The sequence below is a fragment of the Schistocerca nitens genome, chromosome 5 (genome assembly GCF_023898315.1).
Source record: "Schistocerca nitens isolate TAMUIC-IGC-003100 chromosome 5, iqSchNite1.1, whole genome shotgun sequence".
Lineage (NCBI taxonomy): Eukaryota > Metazoa > Arthropoda > Insecta > Orthoptera > Acrididae > Schistocerca > Schistocerca nitens.
Genome location: NC_064618.1, coordinates 853013326 through 853039654, shown reverse-complemented (window position 1 = coordinate 853039654; position 26329 = coordinate 853013326). Strand labels below are relative to the sequence as shown.

The window sequence follows — 26329 nt, the reverse complement described above, 5'->3', positions numbered from 1 at the left end:
CCTCCAATACTTCAACCGCTTCTCCCCCATTTGCTTCACCTGGTCCTCCTCAAACCAACAAGCCATTGTCCTCGATGTTCCACATTAAGGATAGCTGCTCAGTACCTCCATCCACATGAAACCAACTAACAACCAACAATACCTTGATTTGGACAGCTGCCACCCATACCATACCAAGAAGTCCCTTCCATGTAGCCTAACCACTAGTGGTTGTCGCATCTATAGTGATGAGCAGCCCCTCTCCAAATATGCCAAGTGTCTCACTGAGGCCTTCACTGAGTGAAATTACCCTCCCAACCTTGTTCAGAAAGAGATCACTGGTACTTTGGCTCTCCAATTACCTATCTTCTCCCACAAATCCACTGTCCAGGACTGAATCAACTCCATCACATTCTCCACCAGGATTCTGACTACCTGTCGTCATGCCCTGAAAGGAGGAATATCCTACCCCCTACCCTTGCTAATCCTCTCACACTGGTATAAATGATGACTAACTGACAACCTCAGCTGCCGACAGGTGTTGTTGATATACCTCGATGTGGACAGCTGAAAATCTGTGCCCCGACCGGGACTCGAACCCGGGATCTCCTGCTTACATGGCGGACGCTCTATCCATCTGAGCCACCGAGGACACAGAGGAATAGCGCGACTGCAGGGACTTATCCCTTGCACGCTTCCTGTGAGACTCACATTCCCAACTGTCCACAATTCTACAACTGTATTGTACCTTATAGACATTTGCCCACTCACTCATTACTCACGCTATTCATCTGTGTCCTCAGTGGCTCAGATGGATAGAGTGTCTGCCATGTAAGCAGGAGATCCCGGGTTCGAGTCCCGGTCGGGGCACAGATTTTCAGCTGTCCACATCGAGGTATATCAACAACAGCTGTCGGCAGCTGAGGTTGTCAGTTAGTCATCATTTATTCCAGGGAAAAGCTGCACGGTCATCGACAGTAACTGTTCTTTCGAGAACAAGTTACTGTCTTCGTATATATAGTTAAAGGCTACCCAGCCACTGATCTTCGTCTGTGCGAATGCGCACAGGTTGCCCAAACTCTTACGGGAATCGACAAAGCGTGCGTGAGTAATGAGTGAGTGGGCAAATGTCTATAAGGTACAATACAGATGTAGAATTGTGGACAGTTGGGAATGTGAGTCTCACGGGAAGCGTGCAAGGGATAAGTCCCTGCAGTCGCGCTATTCATCTGTGTCCTCAGTGGCTCAGACGGATAGAGTGTCTGCCATGTAAGCAGGAGATCCCGGGTTCGAGTCCTGGTCGGGGCACACATTTTCAGCTGTCCACATTGAGGTATATCAACAACACCTGTCGGCAGCTGAGGTTGTCAGTTAGTCATCATTTATTCCAGGGAAAAGCTGCATGGTCATCGACAGTAACTGTTCTTTCGAGAACAAGTTACTGTCTTCGTATATATAACTCTCACACTGGTATTCCACCATCCACCAAATCTATGCAATCTTCCTATCCAGTCCCACTCCACCTCTGCTCCCAACCTTGCTCGTAGCTCATATCCTTGCAATAGGCCTAGATACTAGACCTGTTCTCTCACTGCCACTTACTCCATTCCTGTCACAGGCATCCCCCATCCCATCAAAGACAGGACTTCATGTGAAAGCAGCCATGTGACCTACAAACTAAGCTGCAACCACTGTGTAGTTTTCTCCATGGACATGAAACTAATAAGTTGTTTGTCCAAATGATGACCAATGCCAGACTGTGGGCAAGGGAAAGCTCAACCAAGGGTTGCTGAACATACAGCCCAACAAGATGTGCTTCACCTAAAGGACTGAATTACGGCTTGAAACATATAGATTCTTCCTACCAACACTAGCTAATCTGAATTGTGCGGGTGGGATATCTTTCTGCATCACATCCTTCATTCCTGTAACCCACCTCACCTCAGTCTTCGCTAGTTTCTATCATCCACTTACCTGTTTTCGTCCCTGCTCACACTCCAGAACTACACATGCTTTCTATTCTGTCAACACACCTACAAGCTTTTCCACTTTTCTACCTCTCTCCTCCCCCTTTTTGGCTCCCCTCCCCCTGTCCCCATCTCCAGCACAGTTTCCTAACTCTGCACTTAGCACCTGCATTCCACCATGTCCCTGCACACTCTCACATGTAGCACAGCATCTTCCCTAAACCCTACCCGGCTATCCCTCTCCCTCTCTGCCTCATGCCATTTCCATACCCCCCACCACCACCACCACTCCAGATTGCTGCTCAGACCAAACATAGTTGCAGTCTACAGTCAGGCCACAGTCGCCAGAGACAGTGGTCACATGTGCACAAATTGTGCTGATGTGAAAGTGTGTGTGTGTGTGTGTGTGTGTGTGTGTGTGTGTGTGTGTGTGTGTGTGTTATTTCTGAAGGAGGTCTTTTTGGTCTGAAAGCCTAAATGTTTAGCAGTCTTTTTTGTTGTGCCTCCTCTATGAGGTAAGCAGCGATCTACCCTTTTCATAATATTATTGTTATTACATCCTGGACATTCCAAAAAAATGGTTAAAATGGCTCTGAGCACTATGGGACTTAACTTCTCAGGTCATCAGTCCCCTAGAACTTAGAACTACTTAAACCTAACTAACCTAAGGACATCACACACATCCACGCCCGAGGCAGGATTCGAACCTGCGACCATAGCGGTCGCGCAATTCCAGACTGTAGCGCCTAGAACCGCTTAGCCACTCCGGCAGGCGGATGTTCCATTATTTCAATATTTCCAGTACCTCTAACAGAAAATCTAAAAGTAAATACTGCTCCATGCGTTCGTTAATAATGCACTGTGGACATGAGTAAAGTATATGATGATGTCACATCTCTACCAACATTCGTTACAGGTAACAACATATGGTGTTAGAAACATAGCTAGATTACCAACCAAACAGTACTAGTTTCTTTCCTGGCATGACGGAGATAGTCAATAGCTAATTTGTTCTGCAAGGTACTACAGCTAACCAGCACTGTTATCTTCAAGTGCTAAAATGAAAGTGAGTAGTACTCTGTAAAAAATGTCTGTATGGAGGTGATCAATGGATTGGCTTCTAGACCATGGAAATTCTTCCAATCAAACGGCTCTGGATGTTGAACAGCTTCTGACAAAAATAAAATGAAAACTTTTGGTGAGCACCTTCCTCTCAGGATCTGTGACTTTTCCTGCTTCCTAGTGTTAAAAGGAATCTATTTCTGGGCACAGAAGAAAGGAGACAAATTGTGCCACATATATTAAACAGTGTTTTATAAAATGAGCATTCTGACCACACTGAAGTTTCTGCATGGGTGATTGTTGGTCAGATGATCAAAATAGTGTGTTGTAGACAAACCTCGTACATTGACTTCTCACTAGTGTCTGTCTGCTTAGCAGCAATGAAAGAATTCGGATGACTTTTGGGACCCCATGTTCAAGTTGAACAACTCTGTGTCATCAAATAATCACAGTAATAGGTACCATTAATCATCTGGCTAGAACCCAGTCCCACATATCGTTCCTACATTGTTGCTTGGCTCATCAAATTCCCCCAAATGGCCTTACCATCAAATTACCTATCTCCAGCTGCCACCCCTCCTTCCACAATGACCTCCACCTGTTCAGATTCTGCCAATCCTTAGTCCTCACCAACATAGTCCTGCAAAACCATAACAACTATGTCCAAACCTCATTGCAGTACCTTCTCTCCATCCGCAAAATTCTCGTGCTATGCAATCCCAAATTCCTGGAACCCATAACACACATTGAAACTGAATATAGATTTAAGTATTTTAAGTCTTTTCTGAAGGTACAGAACGAGCACAAGATGAATATAGTTAGCAGATCCAGAAGGGTGTAGGTTGCAGTAGTTATTCAGAGATGATGAGGTTTGTGCAGGAAGAGTAACAGGGGGAGCTGCACCAAGCCAATCTTTGAACTGAATACCACAACTACATGAACAACATGGTACATTTCGAGCTATGAGGTCTCATCTTCAGTATCTGATCAAGAACCTGTAGATGAACTCCAAGGGCTCAAATTGCATTGTGTATTGAAATAAATACCACGATTCGTGACAAAAGCAGTTCATTTCCTTTCCTTTTCTTTTAATTAAAATATTGTGTTCTGCTGATACTGAAGCATTTCAAAAATAACTTTTGGATTTTGAAATATGAAAACAAACAGCTTCTTGATTTTATTTATGATTCTTGGCTCTGCAAATGGTATAATAGTTCTAATGCTATAGTAGTCCTAACATCAACAGAAAAATGAAATAACTTTTTCAGAGAAGGTGAAAAGAAGAGTGAACACAAAATGTATATGTACTGATCTTAACATGAAGATGATAAATTAATCTATACCTTCTGCGACCTTTTCATTAGTTTCGAAACACACCTAACAATACTACATTAAAATCAAACATTAAATAACTGTTTTATTAACTCAATAATGAGATGTCTTACTTTAACTCTTGATCAAAAAATGAATAAATCAATCAATTTCAATTTAGCAAACCCATATTCGAAAACAATGACCTATTCTGTAGAAAAGTTATACTCATCACAGTATTAAGTCACATATAAATGGGTTAACTCAAATCTCTTTGTGATAATTATGCTTCTTAATATGATATTTTTACTCAGTTATGAACTAAACACTACATTACCTGTAATCAACTGCACAGTCCCAGAGATGCATGTGCAACTCAGTTATAACTCCAGGAGGATCATATCCTGCAACTGGGTAATCTCTGACATCAAAGAAGTCCACAAACTGTGTGAACCAGCTTGTACTACTAGCACACATTCGGTGCCTTAATGTGGCCCCACGAAGACCTGCTGCTACTCGGAATGTCTGGAAATACAGTCAACATATAAAACTGCAAGAAGTTTTATCTTTCTCCTTATAAAAATCCAAATTTATAAATAATCAAACAAAAGTTAACAATCACAGGAGATATAAGAAATAACAAAGAGTGTTAACATGAAAGACATAACAACAAAAAGGAAACAAAGTATGGAAAAAAACAGGAAAATAGGAAAGCTATGATAGATAAAAAAAAAGGAGTCCACTGAAACAATACTGAACAATGGCACCAGTCAGTAATACTGGTGTTTTATTACACTACACTATGCATTTATGGTGCTTTGGGCCCATCGAGAGGTGTATTTTGATATTTACCATAAGCCCTGAAATGCATAGTACAGCTCAATGAAACACAAATATTTGTTACTGAGCATGTTGTTCAATATACTTTCAGTATATTTAGCACAGTTACATCCACAACTGCAAAACACAGATCAAATTAAAGAAAATGAGTACTTAAGATAAACATTACTGTTCATAATGGAAAGCCATAAGTCAGGGAGAACAGAAAGAAGAACTTTGGTAAGAAAGGTGGGATCTGGAAAGGAAATAAGGAAAGGTACAATACAAACTGGGAACAGTGGTCGTGAAATGTACAAATACAAATATCAATGTTTGATGACAGGATGGGGTAAACCAAAATATGTGAAAAATTTAAACATGTGTTAATGCGAAGCTACAGGGCATCTGCAGCGGCACTTACATTTTGAATCTAGCTTCTTATTTTTAGCCACAGTACAGCGCCACACTGAAGTAAAAGCTTGATAGTGGCACAGGTATCTACATACATACTCCATGAGTTACCATACACTGCATGGCAGGGGTACCTTGTTCCACTACTGGTCATTTTCTTTCCTGTTCCATTCATTAATGGAGCAAGCAAAAAATGACTGCCTACTTGCCTCTATGTGATCCCTAATTTCTCTTACCTTGTCTTTGCGGTTGTTATGTGGAATGTATGCTGGCAGCATTAGAATCAGTCTTCAGTCACGTGCAAATGCTGGCTCTATAAATTTTATCAATAGTGTTTCATTAACAGGATGTTGACTCCCCTCCAGGGATTCCCATTTGAGTTCATGAACCATATCCATAATGTTTCGACAGTGTCAGTGTTGAGACAGCAATTAGTGATCATGATGTTGTCATTACAACTATGGTTACGAAAGTTAAAAAGTCGGTCAAGAAGGCTAGGAGAGTATTCTTACTAGAAAGAGCAGGTAAACAATTGTTGGCATCCCACTTAGTACATGAATCGACTTCATTTACTTCCGGTATGATGGATGTGGAAGAATTATGGGCAAATTTTAAACACATTGTAAACCACGCATTGGAGAAGTATATGCTGAAAAAGTGGGTTACGGAAGGAAAAGACCCACCGTGGTTTAACAGCGCAATTTGGAGAATGCTCAGGAAGCAAAGACAGTTGCACGCGTGGTACAAGAAAGATTGGGAGAATGAGGACAGGCAAAAGTTAGTAGAGATTCGTGCTGCTGTAAAAAGAGCAATGCACAAAGCATACAACCACTACCACTGTCATACTTTAGCAAAAGATCTTGCTGAAAACCCAAGGAAACTCTGGTCTTACGTAAAATCGGTAAGCAGGTTGAAGGCTTCCATCCAGTCACTCACTGATCAGTCTGGCCTGGCAACGGAAGGCAGTAAAACAAAAGCTGAAATTTTGAATTTGGCACTTGAGAAATTTTTCACACAGGAGGATCATACAAACATACCACCGTTTCAGTCTCGTACAGATTCCCGTATGGACGACATAGTGATAAGACATCCCTAGGGTTGTGAAGCAGCTGAATGGGTTGAAAATAAATAAATCGCCAGGTCCTGATGGCATTCCAATTCGGTATAACAGAGAGTACGCTACTGCATTGGCTACTACTTAGCTTGCATTTATCACGAATCTCTTGCCCAACGTAAAGTCCTGAGCGACTGGAAAAAAGTGCAGGTGACGCCTGTATACAAGAAGGGTGGGAGGACAAATATCCTTAACATTGGTTTGTTGCAGGATTCTCGAACATATTCTCAGTTCGAATATAATGAATTTCCTTGAGACAGAGAAGTTGCTGTCCATGCATCAGCACGGCTTTAGAAAGCATCGCTCCTGCGAAACGCAACTTGCCCTTTTATCACATGATATCTTGCGAACCATGGATGAAGGGTATCAGACGGATGCCATATTCCTTGACTTCTGGAAAGCGTTTGACTCAGTGCCCCACTGCAGACTCCTAACTAAGGTACGAGCATATGGGATTGGTTCCCAAATATGTGAGTGGCTCGAAGACTTCTAAAGTAATAGAACCCAGTACATTGTCCTCAATGGTGAGTGTTCATTGGAGGTGAGGGTATCATCTGGAGTGCCCCAGGGAAGTGTGGTAGGTCCGCTGTTGTTTTCTATCTACATAAGTGATCTTTTGGATAGGTTGGATAGCAATGTGCGGCTGTTTGCTGATGATGCTGTGGTGTACGGGAAGGTGTCTTCATTGAGTGACTGTAGGAGAATACAAGATGACTTGGATTTGTGATTGGTGTAAAGAATGGTAGCTAACTCTAAATACAGATACATGTAAATTAATGCAGATGAATAGGAAAAAGAATCCCGTAATGTTTGAATACTCCATTAGTAGTGTAGCACTTGACACAGTCATGTCGATTAAATATTTGGGCATAAGACTGCAGAGCGATATGAAGTGGGACAAGCATGTAATGGCAGTTTTGGGGAATGCGGATAGTTGTCTTCGGTTCATTGGTGGAATTTTGGGTATTTTGGTTCACCTGTAAAGGAGGCCACTTATAAAACACTAATACGACCTATTCTTGAGTACTGCTTGAGCCTATGGGATCCCTATCAGGTCGGATTGAGGGAGGACATAGAAGCAATTCAGAGGCAGGCTGCTAGATTTGTTACTGGTAGGTTTGATCATCACGCAAGTGTTACGGAAATGCTTCAGGAACTCGGGTGGGAGTCTCTGGAGGAAAGGAGGCATTCTTTTCGCGAATCGCTACTGAGCAAATTTAGAGAACCAGCACTTGAGGCTGACTGCAGTACAATTTTACTGCCGCCAACTTATATTTCGCAGAAAGACCACAAAGATAAGATAAGAGAGATTAGGGCTCGTACAGAGGCATTTAGGCAGTCATTTTTCCCTTGTTCTGTTTGGGAGTGGAACAGAGAGAGAAGATGCTAGTTGTGGTACGAGGTAACCTCCGCCACACACCGTATGGTGGATTGTGGAGTATGTACGTAGATGTAGATGTTGATGTTTCTGCTGAAATCTTCTTGAGGTTCCATCTGGATGGCTGTAATGAAATTCCACAACATTCTGGAAAGTGTTCTCTCTCAACATCTACTGGCAAGATTATTTGGGGATGCTATACATATAGCTGAGCAGTTGCTGCCTCTTTATCACCCCATCCATCAAGCACAGGGATCAGTGAGTGGTGGGGAGGGGATGGGAGGCGGTCCACCATTCAATTCTTGGCGCAATTGGTCCTTCGCAGAATAACAAAGCATCAAGTTCTAGGTGTGGTCTTGGTATATAGCTGCAAGTGCTGTGTTCCATGTCTAACTTAGCTGTTGACGAGACTGTCATGGAACCTTATCTCAATTGCTAATGCTCTCCCAGCATCATAGGACATGCAGTCAACAGAAAGAAGACCCACACAGATCTGTACCTTCAAGCAAAGAGCTGTCATCAGCCAGCACAATGATACATTGTTCTATCAACTCTAGTTCAAATGGCATATGCCATTTGTGACAGTGTGATCTCTCAGGTTTTGTTGGCAAGACTGATTAATGTTGTGCTTCCAGTTGTTGTTTCTCACTCAGCAGAACACCCGGAAACACACCATTAAACTTAAACATGTGTTTCACCAGAATTGATAGTCAGATGCAGGTTAGACGTGCAATGAAGAAAGCGATTGTTACAGCCACCTGCACAGAAGAGGTGGAGAAAGGGAAAGAGAAACTCTGCTTTATTCCCTATATATTGGACCTTCTTCAGCTGAAATTGTGAGAAACCTTGAAAAATAACATCAAAAGCCATGTTTTGAGCACCATAAAAAAATGAAAGAGTGTATGTCTGGGGCATAAAGATATATCAGCAGTGGCACAACACAGCCACACATTCAAATTTTAGAGAACAAAAATGTTGTGCCAATTCCGTGGCTTTTGGGAGAGCATTATTAAAGAACCAATTGAGATAATGCTCCAGGAGAATCTCGTCAACAGGGATGAGAGCCACCAGCTAAGTTTGGCACGGACTTGGTCTAACAGCTATATGGTGAAAACCCACAAAGCAGCTGAAGCTTTGCAAGTGCAGGAAGGACTGAATGTGCCAACAATTGAACAGCAGTCCATCCCCACTGCAGGTCATCGACATCCACGTGAGGGGGAACGGTTGGCGGGGTGGGGTACGGCTGCCGCTCAGGTATATATATATGGAATGTACATGTAATCTTCACACTTTGCCAGTAGGTTATGGGAGTGTCACTCATTGAAACATCACAACATTTCAAAGCAGCTACCTGGCTGGAAGCCCGAGAAGATTTTAGCAGAAGTATATGCTAGGAAAGCCTACATTCACATATCTCCACAACACTCGTGTGTTCGTTGAACCTACTGGTAACGAGACTAGCTGTTTCAATGTTGTCCTTCAATGTGACCAACTAGACATCCTAAACACTCGAGCAGTACAGCTGTACTCGAGAATGGGTTGCAGTAGTGTTCTGTAAATGTTCTTCTTTATAGATGAGTTACACTTTCCTAGAATTCTCCAAATAAACTGAGATCAACCATTCACCTTTCCTGCTGTTGACCTAACATGCTTGTTCCAATTCGTATCACTTTGCAGCATTTTGCTTTGATATTTAATCAATGTGACTGTGTCGAGAATACAGGATAACTTATACTGCATTAAAAAATTACAGGATTGTTTTTCCTACTCATCTGCATTAACTTACACTTTTCTAGAGTAAGCTGCCATTCATCAAACAAAATATAAATTCTGTCTAAGTTATCCTGTATCCTTCTACAGTTACTCGATGATGATATTTTCCCATACAATACAGCATCAGCAGCAGTCACAGGTCACTGTTCACCTTATCTGTTAGATAATTTATGTATATAGAGAACATGAACACTCCTATCACACTTCTCTGGGGCACTCTTGATGAATCTTTTTGTCTCTGATGAACACTCACTGCCAGGACATCATACTGGATTCTATCACCTCTTCGAGCTGCTCACATGTCTGAGAACCTATTCTGTATGCTTGGACCTTTGTTAACAGTCTGGAGCAGGGCACTGTGTCACTAGGAAAATGGAATCTACCCACAGCCCTCTACGTACAGTTCACAGGACATTGTGCAAGGAAAGGGCAGGCAGAGTTTCACAAAAGTGTCCAACTACAAACACAAAAGTCCAAATTTTGATTCCCTGTTGGTCTCCTACAGTTACCTTGACCTTTGTCTCTGCCAGTTCTTTGTGTATGTGAAAAAATTAAGCAACATAATGGTTGAGATTACATTTTAAACAGGACACTGTCCTATACTGGTTTGGATGAGTCAGTTATCAAGTCAGAGGAAGAGAAAGCCGTCTCTCTATCAATGTAACTATGCATGATAAAGCACTGTGATGTAAAAAACAGTCTTTAGCTAGACAACAACTTGATTATCCTATTATAGTGTGGACACTTCAACATGGCAGCTGGTCACGAGTGTAAACAAGTGAGACCTCCTGAAAGAAGAGGAGAGATGTGGCGGAACAAGCCCTGGCCCCACCTCTCAGCACTGCCCGTGTTCTGTGCTACTGCAAAAGTAGGACTGATACATAGTGACAGTGACTGACACACTTTCTTTGAGTCATGAGAGTTGTACTGAAACCCTACAGTGGACCTAGAGTAGCCTTTCCATTCATTTCAAACTCCAGTCTGTTCAGAAAGCAGATTCCATGCCCACACACATTCAACTATGCTCCTCTGTCCATCTGAAAAACTGAGTCAGCATTCCCCCCACGATGAGCGAGATGAGCTCAGCAGAACAAAAAGACATTAGAATCGTGCATTTTACATCTTGACATATGATTTGCTAGTGAAAGCAGTAAACCGGGATCATGTATTGCAGTTATTCCCTTTTATTACTACCAACACACTGAGTCCTCTAAGTAAGATTTGTGTAGTATGCATTACTTATAAAGAATGTGTTAGCTGCCTTTTTAAGCAGATATATTTTAATAATCTTTTACATTTCCTTTGGTAATTTACTATATAATTTTATTCCTTAATATAAAATGCTGTTTTGAGTTTTTTTTTGTTTGTATTTCTTGGGTAAATGCATGTGAATGATGGCACATGTTCCATGACCATGTATAGAACTCTTAGTGAAATACTGAGTATTACTTTCCCTGATATGCAAACAGATTGGTAAATGTACTCATTTGGTGCAGTAAGGATGCAGTTTTTTAAAAAGCTCTTTATAACAAGCTCAAAATACTCCCAGTTATTATTCTTACACCCTTTCTCCACAGTTTAAAAACTGTGTCCACGTTTTGTGTCTTTGACAACCAGAATAAATCCCATAACTAAGAATTAAGTGTTCATAGGAACTGTGTGTCAACAAGAGATGACATTCTTTTTGACAATATCTTTGTGTATTCATTCCATGTTAACTGATGACCAATATTCATCCCCAAAACTTTAGATTTTATCATCTATGCTTAATGTAACAGAGTTATTCCCCCTCTTTATGCTCAAGTGAATATTGTTTGTTTTCTTTGTTCTCAATCTGACTTTATTACATACTGCCCAATCACAAACATTCTTGACAGTATAAATGATGAAACAATTTTAACCAGCATATGTTGATAGTTTTATTGCTTTACTACACCATGCATTGTAAATTACATCACTGGCCAGTTTCAGCCTTAGGCCATTATCAAATGTATGATTTACTATGTGTGTGTCACATGTAAAACCTAATATGAAACAAAATTTTTAAATGTGAATCACACACACCAAAATTGATAATGGCCTATGGCTGAAACTGGACAGTACTGTAATTTACAAGCATGGTGCTTTAAAGGAATAAAACTGACAGCCTACAGTGGTTAAAATGGTTCCATCATTACACAATACAATGCTTGAGGAACACTGAGTCACAATTTTGTTGGCTTCAAAATACGAGGTGTGGCTAGAAAAAAACCGGACTAGTACTGGTGAAACAATAAAACGAATGCAATAAGGCTGAAAGTCGCGTGGCCTGTCACGTGACTCTCGCTCCGCCTACTGCTCGAGTTTCATCTGCCTCCTGCACTCAGTCTGCCCGTGGCGTCTGTTGTAAGTAGTTGACGTTTTGTCTGTGCGTCGGAAAATGTTGAGTGTACAGAAAGAACAGCGTGTTAACATCAAATTTTGTTTCAAACTAGGAAAATCTGCAAGTGAAACGTTTGTAATGTTACAACAAGTGTACGGCGATGATTGTTTATCGCGAACACAAGTGTTTGAGTGGTTTAAACAATTTAAAGATGGCCGCAAAGACACCAGTGATGACACTCGCACTGGCAGACCATTGTCAGCAAAAACTGATGCAAACATTGAAAAACTCGGTAAACTTGTTCGACAAGATCGCCGTTTAACAATAAGAGCAGTGTCTGAGTTAACAGGAGTTGACAAGGAAAGTGTTAGGCAGATTCTTCATGAAAGTTTCAACATGAACAAAGTGTGGTCCAAAATTGTTCCAAAGTGTCTCACAATTGAACAGAAGAAACGCCGAAGAATGATTTGTTCTGACATCCTGGAAAACATTGAAAGTGATCCCACCTTCTTACAAAATGTTATTACTTGCGATGAATCGTGGTTTTTTACTTACGATCCCGAAACTAAACGCCAATCGATGCATTGGAAAACTCCTGGTTCTCCACGACAAAAAAAAGCACGAATGTCAAAATCGAAATTCAAGGCAATGATGATTGTTTTTTTTTTTTTTTTTTTTTTTTTTTTTTTTTTTTTTTTTTTTGACATCAAAGGGATTGTGCACATTGATTGGGTACTAGAGGGACAAACAGTGAATCAGCATTACTACATTAGCATCCTGGCTACCCTACGTGAGCGAGTACGGAGAAGACGGAACGATTTGTGGAGAAAAAAGTCATGGATCCTTCACCAAGACAATGCCCCAGCTCACAGTGCGTTGTCAGTGAAGACGTTTTTGGCAAAACACAACATTCCCATCTTAGATCATCCACCCTACTCACCTGATTTGGCCCCCTGTGACTTTTTTCTTTTCCCTAAAGTCAAGTCAGCTTTGAAAGGAACTAGATTTGAGACTGTTGAAGCAGTAAAAGAAAAAGCGATGGAAGTAATGTATGGACTTACCGAAAATGATCTGCAGCATTGCTATGAACAGTGGAAAATTCGTATGGAGCGGTGTAGAGACCGAGGAGGAGAGTACATTGAAGGAGATAACATGAAATTGTAAATAATTGTAAATAAATGTTTTTTCCAGCATCAGTCCGGTTTTTTTCTAGCCGCACCTCGTATACCTGATCTGGAGGCCATTACAAAAAGAGAAGAGTGATTGGACCATGTACTGTGGCATGTAGACAGCCATTGCTCCTCCTTGCTAAACATGCAACTGGCATAGGATACAAAACTACCAATATTTGTACACAATACCCTCCCTTATACATTGTGCAGGGGCTTGCAGAACATATACATAGCTGTGTGTTGATGCCATTAGCAGTAAAAATGTATGAAGATGTCTTTTACTGGTGATAAACAATTCACAAGGAGACAATTATGAATACAAATGCAGCGACCATCTTAAAAGTTGAGCTGAACGCCACTGGGCTGTGTTAGGCATGGTTACATGTTTGGTATTATGCCACCCCCCACATCCAATGTGAGGTCCTGTTCGTACAAACAGCTATTTTTTAACACTGAAGATCAAACACCAATCTTCTAGATTACTAATCCAACACTTACCAAATTACACATCTATCAAAATGCTGACAATTCTGGAAAAGTAAAGTAACTAAGAAATTTGTAACACCTTGTAATTCAAATGATAAAATGGTAATGTTAACAGAATCTTCCATCGGTTCTTGGTAGAACAACATTATAAAAATAATATAATAATATAATAAATATATCATTATAATAAATATTGTAGAACAAAAGCAGACTGGTGCTTTTCATTTATTATAAAATGGTAACATGTTCAGAGTTGTCTTGAAGAATAGCTTTTGAGATTTCAAAAATACATCCCCAGTGGGTGATTACTAAAATGGTTAAATGGTATGTCTTATGTGAAGCTACGTCTTATGATCAATATGGCAGTCACCTCCCATGAGATCATTGTTTCATGTCGACCATGAGGCAAACCCTCTCATAAAATAATTCGTCCTCTAATGTTATTCCAGTTAGCTAAACATTTCAGTTATTTTGATATGAGTACAAAATACAAAAGTTTAATCTTCCTTTATTCTAATATGGCCTGCCCAACATACCTGTTTCAATACACAGATCCCCTATAAATTATCAGTAACATTTTCTCAGCCCTTAGTGATCACAATAATATTTTATGCAGCCAAATTTCTATTTTTGTCTTAGTGATACCTCATCACAGTGTATCCTATTCATGATGCAAGAAAAGCATTCATTTCCATATTCATTGATAACAATCTGCAGAATCTATTAACCACATCCCCTGGCTGATGTTATTTCCTGATATTCACCTTTCATAGGAAGCTACTCACTATAACAATGTTATGTTGTTCTTAATTATCCTTTCAATGCATCCTTCTTACAAAATTGAATGATTGCTCTCCCTCTTCATCCCTCTATGGCACATACTTTGAATTGACTTATTCCCATCGGCAAATCTTCTTCAGTGCTTTAGCTAGTCTATATCTTCACTGTATGGAACACTTCTTTAAATGAAAATGGCACCTGGTGAGACAACTTTTAAACACATGCAAAAGACTATTCAACACTCTATCTTGTCATGACTGTAAATCAGAGAGTAATGACACACACATGCATGCAGCAGCTGCTCAGAACATGAACTATCTTCCACCAGAGGCAGGCACTTCAAAATCAGATGAGACAACTACATCTAGGTCTGCACTTCTAGAACTCTGTACATAGCATCCAGAAGTCAAGCTGTTGCTTCATTCATGATTTGTACTGAGTTCCAATTTCTGTTGATCTCTTCCCAGCTGTCACTTTTTTCTTTTCCCTTATCCCCCCATTCAGCGTTCGTGTCAAACTGGAAACATTACTGTCATGAAATAAGTTTTAACAAGTTCACCTTAAGATTGAGAATGCTGTCATCAAGCTGTATCTTGATGGCCATTGTAAGCATGTCTCCTCCTGCAGCAGAATGGTTCACTAGTGCTTCTCCTTCAGACTTGTATATTGTCAGATCTAGATGGCTTGGAGGTGGTGATCCGTACATTCTGAGAGGTGGTGCAATTGTAGGTGTCCGTACTAAACCTGTGGAACATGCAAGTTTAACCTAGATCTTATACATTCCTGAAGACTGAAAATAAAGGCACAAAATATAAGATGTCAAAACTTCTTAAAATAAACATTCTTTACAAACAAAGTTGACTAACAAAATTTATCTGTAACACTCTGAGTGAATTTAGGAACTAGATTTATTGTTGATTCAGGTCAAGAGCTACAGGATACTGCTACAAACAATAAATAAGTTAATTGCTAAATTTTAATGGCACAGCAAGCATCATAATCAAAAGACTAAAAATACATTAAGCTTCAGAGAAGGTCTCACAAGTGATGGACAAGATCACCACACAGTTTGAATAACCAGGACAAAAACACTTACTAACAAAGTAGATCATTCAATAGAATTGTATAATTGTTTGTTAGCAAAGTACAGGAGTTTTCAATCACACTTATAAAAATTTGAAAAATCTTGCCCAGAAAATATAAACAGTGAACTTACATGCCTGCAAAACTTGTGTACATTATAAACTTGACGTACTGGTGCTTCTTATAGTAATAGATAAAACTCATGTATTAAAAGTTTGAGTGGTGCATACATTTGAATTGCCACAAGGAGGTATGCTACAGCCAAGTACCAGATTTAACCATCTGTAGTGTGTTATCCTCACACCCAGTCATTCCCCATTCCACTGATGATAGAGTTTCTACGTGAATATCCAGGTTACAGAGTGAACGGACATGGGAGGGGAAGGGGTGTACAATGTTACGGAGTCTACTAGTCTATTATAAGCATCCATAGCAGAGGCTCCTCCTAATTTCCTACCCTGAATTCTGCACCCAATGATGATGATGACAATAATGATAATGACTGTCAGATTTGAGTGCACAACATTATGGGTATAAAACTGAATAACTCTCACTCTATTATTACCTAAAATGCTAGTTGCATACTCATTTAAATCGAGAACATCCCTTCTGTCAGTATACAAAATACAATCAATTAAAACATGTTTCACTGACAAAAGTATATAACAAGCAAACTAATAGGTGGGCAGCTGCATCAAACATTCATGGAGTAAGGTCAGTATGTGAAAATGTAAGAAGTTGTAAATATCTTTTTTGTGGTTGCTTGGAGATAATCCATGGCCTTGTTAGGGAATGCATATATCAGAGCTTATTGACACTCACATAAAAATTTTGTTTTCCTACTAGCATACTAATTTTTAGTTCATCAGCATGGTAAAGGGTGCAGCGGAACAGTACACTGTGCTAATGTCAGGTACCCACAATCCTCCCTTGCCACTCTAACAGCCATTTCATTCACCTGGATTTTCACCTTTCTTGGTATAAACTTAATTCCACTACCTTTCCTTGCTGCTATAACTGGCAAAGGGTATTCTTCATATTGTGGGCAGCTTTGTCTACTGGGTAGAACTGCTGGATGGTACAAACAGCAAATTGGAAATTGGTGTAGATGTGGAATTTCTTGCTTCAGTCATGTCTCATTTGCTCCAATACCTTCAAGATTTCATATCATCTAGTGTTGAAACAGTGAATTAATTTGAAAGATGAACCTGAAGACACTGTTAGGGAAAGCCACTGTACAGCCACACTAGCCTCTGTCCAGACCCATATGTGGTATCATGGATAGTGTCAGAACTTTATACAGGAAAGGGGACCAGGCCAGAGAGGGGGATTCTAAAACAGCCATTTTTTTCATAACTGATACAGTGAGTCTGAAGAAGTGTCATGCCCCAAGAACTAAATTTTATATGGAACAAACAAAACTTACTACTTCTCTAAAAAGCAATAATTGTCAACTCAGTACTCCTTTGAAGGTAGATTATTTGGATACCAAAGAGGTAAGCATACATAATTTCAGTATGCGATATAAATCTTTTATATTATTATTATTATTATTATTATTATTATTATTATTATTATTATTATATACAGCTTTCATAGAAGTTAGCAAATAAAGTAAAAAATATTCACAAAAGTTATTCTTTGCTACATATAAACACAAATAATTAGCAAAAAAATACAATTGATGATTAGTCTCTGGCTCTCCCAGTGAATCAGGTGTTTGTATTGTTGTCGAGTTTCCAGACAGGTGCATCATTGCTTGCTATCATATTCATGTGATACCTGAAGAATGAGCATCTTTGCTACATTCCTCCTTTATGTTATTATTACCCCACCCCTTTCTCCATTACTGGCCGCACCACCATGCTGGGTTGAGTGGCAGGGGACACCACCACTTGGAACTGGGTGAGAACTCTGTTCCCTCAGTACTCCTGTGACCTGTGTTGGGCGTGGAAGTCACTCTTGGATGATGCTGTGATTTTAGTTGGCTGACTACTGAGTCCCAAGCTTTTCCGAGACTCAACCCAGTGTCTCTCTTGATCAACCTGTCAGGCACTTGTATTTTAACTGCCTCCTTCAAAAAACAGTCTCAAAATGACAAGGTCAACCTTAGCACTTCTATTTTTCCATACTTCATGGAGTCCCCTGTAGCCATGCAGTGTTCTGCAACCACAGATTTTGTCGGCTGCTTGAGTTCGGTGTGTCTTCTGTGTTCCTTCTGTCTTTCTTCGATTGTTCCTTGGGTCTTTCTTCCCTAACACACACTTTACTGCACATACATAGAATAGGGTAAATGCCACATTTACAGTGCCCCAAATAATCTTTCACTGTACGTAACACAGTACACGTTTTCAAAGGTGGACAGAAAACGCATTTGGTGTTACGTCAAGTCAGGATTCTCCAGATTTTGTTCGATACTTTGCCAGCGTTCAGCAGATATGCCATTGCCTTTTCCTCCTTGTCGTTTTGTGACTAATGGGTTTGTACTTTCTCCCTGGAAACACTTCGGATTTCTCTCTTATCATATCTGTTCTTCTTGAAAAAAGGTGACTAAGGTGGTTAAGGTCACTTGGTAGGCTTTCTTCATCCAACATTGCATGGACCCTGTGTTGCAGTACACATATCACACCCTCATGTTCTGAAGAATGATGGTAGCTGACAGTGAGGAGATACAAATCAGTGTGACTGGCTTTCCTGTACACACTGTGCCTTTCATTCTGTGCTTGATCAAGACGCCCAGGAGTTCACCATTCTCTTTGACCTCCATGATGAATTTGATACTGGGGTGCAGAAAGTTCAGATGTTGGAGGAACTACTGAAGTCTTCCACTCTCATGTGGCCACATGACAAATGTTTCATCAACATATGTGAAAAAGCATGTAGCTTCAGTGTAGCAGTTTCCAGAGCTTTCTCTTTTAGGTCCTCCATAAACAAGTTTGCCACAATTGGTGACAAAGGACACACCATGGTGACACCATCAGTTTGTTCATAACAGTCACCAGTGAAGATAAAGTTTGTTGATGTGACGACAAATTCAAAGAGATTAGTTATGGTTGGGTTGAACTTCTCCCTGATCAACTTCAAGGAATCAGCAAGCTGTATGTATGAAACCAGGGACCTAGAAATGACGGAGAGGCTTCGTCCTACCGTAGCCCTCAGTGGTTCACAACCACACAGCAAGCCACAGCAGTCCACCCACACCACCGCCACCCCACACCAAACCCAGGGTTATTGCGCGGTTCGGCTCCCAGTGGAAACCCCCCCCCCCCCCCCTCCTCGGGAAGCGGCACATTAGACCGCGCGGCTAACCGGACGGGTATGAGCTGCATTCTAGTGAAGAGGGATACCACATCAACGCTCACCACACCAGGTCCTGGTCGTGGAGGCATAGCTCTTGCACCTGTTGAATGAAATGTACAGGGTTCCTGATGTGATACTGACATTTACTGGCATAGGGGCCTAATACAGGCATTAGGTGTATGGCCAGCAGGTACACTGGTGTGCCTATGTTAGTTACAATAGGACTTACAGGAACATCCCATTTGTGAACCTTTGGTAAGCCATAGAAACTTGGTGGTGCAGAAGTTCAATAGTCTTCTTCTTCCCCACTCTGTTGGTCGGATCTCCCTTCAATTTTTTGGATTCTGGATCCTCGAGTAGTTCATACATTTTGTGACTATACACTGACAGTGGGAGTAGTACGGTGGATTTCCTTTGTCTGCAGATAAAATGACTATTTCAGGATCGGTCCATAGTTCTTAAATGGCAGCTCTTTTGTGATATTCATCTTTAGTAAGATGGCTCTAGGGAGTGCACTGCACGTTTTCCAAGGTATCTCTTCCACATCGTCGCTTAGGAGGGTGGAACATCTGGCAGCAAGAGAACAACAGCTGCATGACGAGCAACAATGACAAACCGTATTCAACCACATAGGGAAAGAGATCGATGAAGCAGCAGAATTAGTTTTGGAAAAGGGATTCAACTTCACACCAGCACTGACTGCTAGGGCTGTTGCAGATTTTACCACTGGTGTAGAATAAGTGTTTTCCACCCTCCCTAGAGAATCTGCAGTATTTTGTAACTTTGACCGCAAGCTGCTGCGCCACCAAGGCTCTACAGCTTACCAAAGGTGCACAAATGGGACGTTCCTCTACTCCCTATTGTAAGCACCATAGGCACCCCAACATATCAGATACCATACACCTAACGGCTCAGTAAATATCAGCACCACATCAGGAACTCTGTACATTTCACTCAACAGATGCAAGATGTACACCTCCGTGACCAAAACCTTGTGGTGAGCTTTGACGTGGTATCCCTCTCCACCAGAGTGCTGCCTGCTGATTTCCTGAAGTTGATCAAGGAGAAATTCAAATCGACGATGACTGATCTCTTTGAATTTATCCTCACATCAACATTTTTTCTCTTCACTGGTGATTGTTACGAACAAACGAATGGCATCACTATGGAGTGCCCTTTGTAACCAGTTGTGGCACACTTGTTTTTGGAGGACTTTGAAAAGAAACTCTGGAAACAGATGCACTGAAGCCTACATATTTTTTCACATATGTTATAAAACATTTGTGGCATTGTCACATGGGAGTGAAAGACTTCAGGAGTTCCTCCAACATCTGAACTCTCTGCACCCCCGTATCAAATTCACCATGGAGGTGGAAGAGAATGGTCAACTCCCCTTTTGTATGTCTTAGTCCAGTGCAGAATGAACAGCACTATAGGACACAGCATGTACAGGAAAGCCAATCCCACTGATTTGTATTTCCATGCTGTGACCTACCATCACCCTTCACAGTGTGAGGGTGTGCCATATACCCTGCAACACAGGTTCTGCGTAATATCGACGAAGAAAGCCTACCAAGGGAGCTTAATCGCCTTAAGCAACTTTCTCAAGAAGAACAGATATGATGAGAGACAAATATGATGTACTTTCAGGCAGAAAGTACAAACTCAGCAGGAGGAAAAGATAAGGGGCAAAGGCAATGGCGCATCTGCCGTACACTGGAAAAAATCAAACAAAAATCGGCAGAATCCCGATGCGACATAATACTAAATACATTTTCAGTCGACCTCCAAACATGTGTGCTCTATTACATGTGGTGGAAGATGACTTGGGGCTACATAAACCAGGTGTTTACCGTATTCCTTGTAAATGTGGTAAGGCGTATATCAGGGAGATTGTATGGACAATCAAGCAAAGACACATGGAACACAGGAGATACACCAAACTCAAGCAACCAACAAAATCTGCAGTTGCAAAGCACTGCACGGCTCCAAGGGACTCCATGATGCATGAAGAAATGGAAGTGCTAAGACAAACCTCATCATTTTGGGTCTGTGTTCTGAAGGAGGCAACCAAAATACAAGCGGCTGACAGGCTAATCCACAGAGACACTGAGTTCACTCTCAGCAAAGCCTGGGAAGGACCAGAGTTCATCCCAAATCATTCTACCCATCACGGTGTGTGACCGACAGTGGAGGAAGGCGCGGGGGATGGTAGGAGTTTATAGGAGGCGGGATGAAGCAAAGACACTCATTCTACAAGTATCACCTGAAGGTGATGGTAAGGTACACTGTCGAAATACTCTGCAGTTGTCTTGTGACAGCCAGAGCGAGAGCACCAGCAGCAGCGAGTACTGTTTGTATAAAGCGTTTATTTTGCATTTTGTTTACGACCTTCCACTAAGGAAGGGATTCTATTTGTGTTTATCTGCTCTGCATAGAAACTAACAGTTCTTGATCGTTAGGAGAGAAATTTATTTTGTACTTATTTGCTGCGCTTAGCTTTTAAATAGTTTTTCTGGGAAAACCTAGCGTAGTTTTCACGTCTCGTATTTCAGTGAGTGTTCCTTGATTATCAGAGTAGCTCATCAGAAGATTATCTTGGGAATTTGTCACCGTATAGAGTAGGGTAAACATAGTCATGTGTAGGGACTGTGGTTGTTGTGAGCGGACACAAGGAGAATTGGCCACTCTTCGGGGGCAGGTGGAGGCTTTGTCTGTTAGGCTCATCGAGCTCGAGGCGCAGGCGTCGGCTCGTAGTGGCGTTGGGGCAACTGTGGTGAGACCTATGCCTACTTCGGTGGCCTTGGAATCACATGGAACCCCTGATGTCGCTGCGTCTTCCGGCAGTGAGCATCTTACCGGTCAGCCATCACTCCAGGGTGAATGGCGGACAGTGGTGGGCTCGCGCGTGCCTGGCCGAAAGGCGAAGGTGGGATCTGGCCGCGTGGCAGCTGCCTTACCCCTTTCCAACAGGTACGGGGTGCTTCCTAGTGGTGATGACATCGTTTCCGAGCCACCACAGGATGCCTCGCCTGTTGGGCCAGTGGCCGATTCTCCGGCAAGGTCCCGACAGTCACAGAGGGCGGGCCTATTAGTTATAGGGAGCTCCAACGTTAGGCGGGTTATGGAGCCCCTCAGGAAAATAGCGGGTAGGTCGGGGAAGAATGCCAGTGTGCACTCGGTGTGCTTGCCGGGGGGTCTCGTCCGTAATGTGGAGGAGGCCCTTCCGGCAGCTATTGAACGCACTGGGTGTGACCGGCTGCAGATAGTAGCACATGTCGGAACGAATGACGCCTGCCGCTTGGGTTCTGAGGCCATCCTTGGTTCCTTCCGGCGGCTGGCTGATTTGGTGAAGACAACCAGCATCGCACACGGAGTGCAAGCTGAGCTTAATATCTGCAGCATAGTGCCCAGAGTCGATCGCGGTCCTCTGGTTTGGAGCCGTGTGGAGGGTCTAAACCAGAGGCTCAGACGACTCTGCGACTATAATGGTTGCAAATTCATCGACCTCCGTTATTGGGTGGAGAACTGTAGGGCCCCCCTAGACAGGTCAGGCGTGCACTACACACCGGAAGCAGCTACTAGGGTAGCAGAGTACGTGTGGCGTGCACATGGGGTTTTTTTAGGTTAGAGGGACCCCCCCCCCCCCCCCTTGGGCGAAACGATAAAATACCTGACGGCTTACCAGAGAGAACATCAGCATCGTTGATAAAGAACGTCCGTCCTCAGAGACCAAAAACAGGAAAAGTTAACGTAATATTGGTAAACTGCAGGAGTATCCAGGGCAAGGTTCCTGAATTAGTATCGCTTATTGAAGGAAATAGTGCGCATATAGTATTAGGAACGGAAAGTTGGTTAAAACCGGAAGTGAACAGTAACGAAATTCTAGACACAGAATGGAATATATACCGCAAGGATAGGATAAACGCCAATGGTGGAGGAGTATTTATAGCAGTAAAGAATTCAATAATATCCAGTGAAGTTATTAGCGAATGCGAATGTGAAATAATCTGGGTTAAGTTAAGTATCAAAGGTGGGTCAGATATGATAGTCGGATGTTTCTATAGACCACCTGCATCAGCAACCGTAGTAGTTGAGCGCCTCAGAGAGAACCTGCAGAACGTCGTGAAGAAGTTTCGTGATCATACTATTGTAATAGGGGGAGACTTCAATCTACCAGGTATAGAATGGGATAGTCACACAATCAGAACTGGAGCCAGGGACAGAGACTCTTGTGACATTATCCTGACTGCCTTGTCCGAGAATTACTTCGAGCAGATAGTTAGAGAACCAACTCGTGAAGCTAACATTTTAGACCTCATAGCAACAAATAGACCGGAACTTTTCGACTCCGTGAATGTAGAAGAGGGTATCAGTGATCATAAGTCAGTGGTTGCATCAATGACTACAAGTGTAATAAGAAATGCCAAGAAAGGAAGGAAAATATATTTGCTTAACAAGAATGATAGGGCACAAATCGCAGAATATCTGAGTGACCACCATCAAACGTTCATTTCTGAGGAAGAGGATGTGGAACAAAAATGGAAAAAATTCAGAAACATCGTCCAGTACGCCTTAGATAAGTTCGTACCGACTAAGGTCCAAAGCGAGGGGAAAGATCCACCGTGGTATAACAATCATGTACGAAAGGTACTACGGAAACAAAGAAAGCTTCATCATAGGTTTAAGAGTAGTCGAATCATAGCTGATAAGGAAAAGCTGAACGAAGCGAAAAAGAGCGTAAAGAGAGCAATGAGAGAAGCATTCAACGAATTCAAACATAAAACATTGGCAAACAATCTAAACAAGAACCCTAAAAAGTTTTGGTCATATGTAAAATCGGTAAGCGGATCTAAATCCCCTATTCAGTCACTCGTTGACCACGATGGCACCGAAACAGAGGACGACCGAAGAAAGGCAGAAATACTGAATTCAGTGTTCCGAAACTGTTTCACTGCGGAAAATCGTAACACGGTCCCTGACTTCAGCCGTCGCACGGACGCCAAAATGGAAAATATTGAAATAAACGATATCGGAATTGAAAAACAACTGCTATCACTTAGTAGCGGAAAAGCATCCGGACCAGACGAGATACCCTTAAGATTCTACAGTGATTATGCTAAAGAACTTGCCCCCTTTCTATCAGCAATTTATCGTAGATCTCTAGAAGAACGTAAAGTACCTAGCGACTGGAAGAAAGCGCAGGTCGTTCCCATTTTCAAGAAGGGTCATAAATCAGATGCGAATAATTATAGGCCTATTTCGCTTACGTCAATCTGTTGTAGAATAATGGAACATGTTTTATGTTCTCGTATTATGACGTTCTTAGATAATACAAATCTCCTTCATCATAACCAACATGGATTCCGCAAACAGAGATCATGTGAAACTCAGCTCGCCCTATTTGTCCAAGAAATTCACAGTGCCGTAGACACTGGCGAGCAGATTGATGCCGTATTCCTGGACTTCAGGAAGGCATTTGATACGGTTCCGCACTTACGTTTAGTGAAAAAAATACGAGCTTATGGAATATTGGACCAGGTTTGTGATTGGATTCAGGATTTCCTAGAAGAAAGAACACAACATGTCATTCTTAACGGTTCAAAATCTGCAGATGTAGAGGTAATTTCGGGAGTACCGCAAGGAAGCGTGATAGGACCTTTATTGTTTACAATATACATAAATGACTTAGTTGACAACATCGGTAGCTCCGTGAGGCTATTTGCAGATGACACGGTTGTCTACAAGAAAGTAGCAACATCAGAAGACTCGTACGTACTCCAGGAAGACCTGCAGAGGATTAATGAATGGTGCGACAGCTGGCAGCTTTCCCTAAACGTAGATAAATGTAATATAATGCGCATACATAGGGGCAGAAATCCATTCCAGTACGATTATGCCATAGGTGGTAAATCATTGGAAGTGGTAACGACCGTAAAATACTTAGGAGTTACTATCCGGAGCGATCTGAAGTGGAATGATCACATAAAACAAATAGTGGGAAAAGCAGGCGCCAGGTTGAGATTCATAGGAAGAATTCTAAGAAAATGTGACTCATCGACGAAAGAAGTAGCTTACAAAATGCTTGTTCGTCCGATTCTTGAGTATTGCTCATCAGTATGGGACCCTTACCAGGTTGGATTAATAGAAGAGATAGACATGATCCAGCGAAAAGCAGCGCGATTCGTCATGGGGACATTTAGTCAGCGCGAGAGCGTTACGGAGATGCTGAACAAGCTCCAGTGGCGGACACTTCAAGAAAGGCGTTACGCAATACGGAGAGGTTTATTATCGAAATTACGAGAGAGCACATTCCGGGAAGAGATGGGCAACATATTACTACCGCCCACATATATCTCGCGTAATGATCACAACGAAAAGATCCGAGAAATTAGAGCAAATACGGAGACTTACAAGCAGTCGTTCTTCCCACGCACAATTCGTGAATGGAACAGGGAAGGGGGGATCAGATAGTGGTACAATAAGTACCCTCCGCCACACATCGTAAGGTGGCTCGCGGAGTATAGATGTAGATAGATGTACGAAAATGACTGCACCCAGCCTGACACCCAACAACAGTACACATGATTCTGCCATTCAAAATACTCTATTTGCTTACAAAGCTTCACATCTGATCATAGTAATATGCTATTTCTTGCACTGTTTTCATGTCTTTCCTAATGTCTACAGACACCACTGAAGTGTCATCAAATATGTTTTGTATGCTGCATTTTTCCATTGTGTAGCCTTGCCCAAAATTCAACTAGATGAAAGCGAGAAACCACCCAAATAAACCTGGAAATTGGCTTTCAAAATTGACTCTTAACAGCCTAAGACTAAACCAAGCTTGTCTTCCCTGTATTGAGCAGCCATGCCACGTGGGTTGCTGAATTCTTCACCTATGATAGCATGGTGTGCTGTTCTGCACCCCACAGACCCAGAGAAATTACCAACTTCTTTTTGATCTTGATATTTCACTCTTTTTTTCCTTTTTGTTGACTACAAAACAGTTCCTCTTTACTATAGAGAATCCTTTAATTTTCCTATATGTGGCAGCATGTTTCTACAGCTTTGCATTTCTCCTCTAGCCAGTCATGATTTGTAGTTTTGCACTTTTAGTCACGCTCATTTTACAGTTACCTGCATTCATTTAACTGCTTCAGTTGCTCGATTTTTAGATTAGAGTAAATATACTTTTAATTCCATAGATCCACTATGAGAAGATCCTCAAGGGTGTAGAACATGTCATGAAAACAAAACATAAAAAGTGTATGCTAACGTGTATTTTACAGTTACTAATTGAAATGGTCTTGATAGATGTGGAATCAGAAA

General features: G+C 41.7%; 1 protein-coding gene across 1 annotated transcript in view; it reads right to left on the bottom strand.

Moving 5' to 3' along the window:
* The window catches only part of LOC126259239 (autophagy-related protein 2 homolog A), a 471250-nt gene that overhangs the window by 215494 nt on the left and 229427 nt on the right, over window positions 1-26329 (bottom strand). Inside the window, exons 22-23 of the mRNA XM_049955863.1 lie at window positions 15174-15358; window positions 4657-4844 (exon numbers count right to left, since the gene is read on the bottom strand). Coding sequence (XP_049811820.1) covers window positions 4657-4844; window positions 15174-15358 — 373 coding nt within the window. The remainder of the gene's footprint in view (window positions 1-4656; window positions 4845-15173; window positions 15359-26329) is intronic.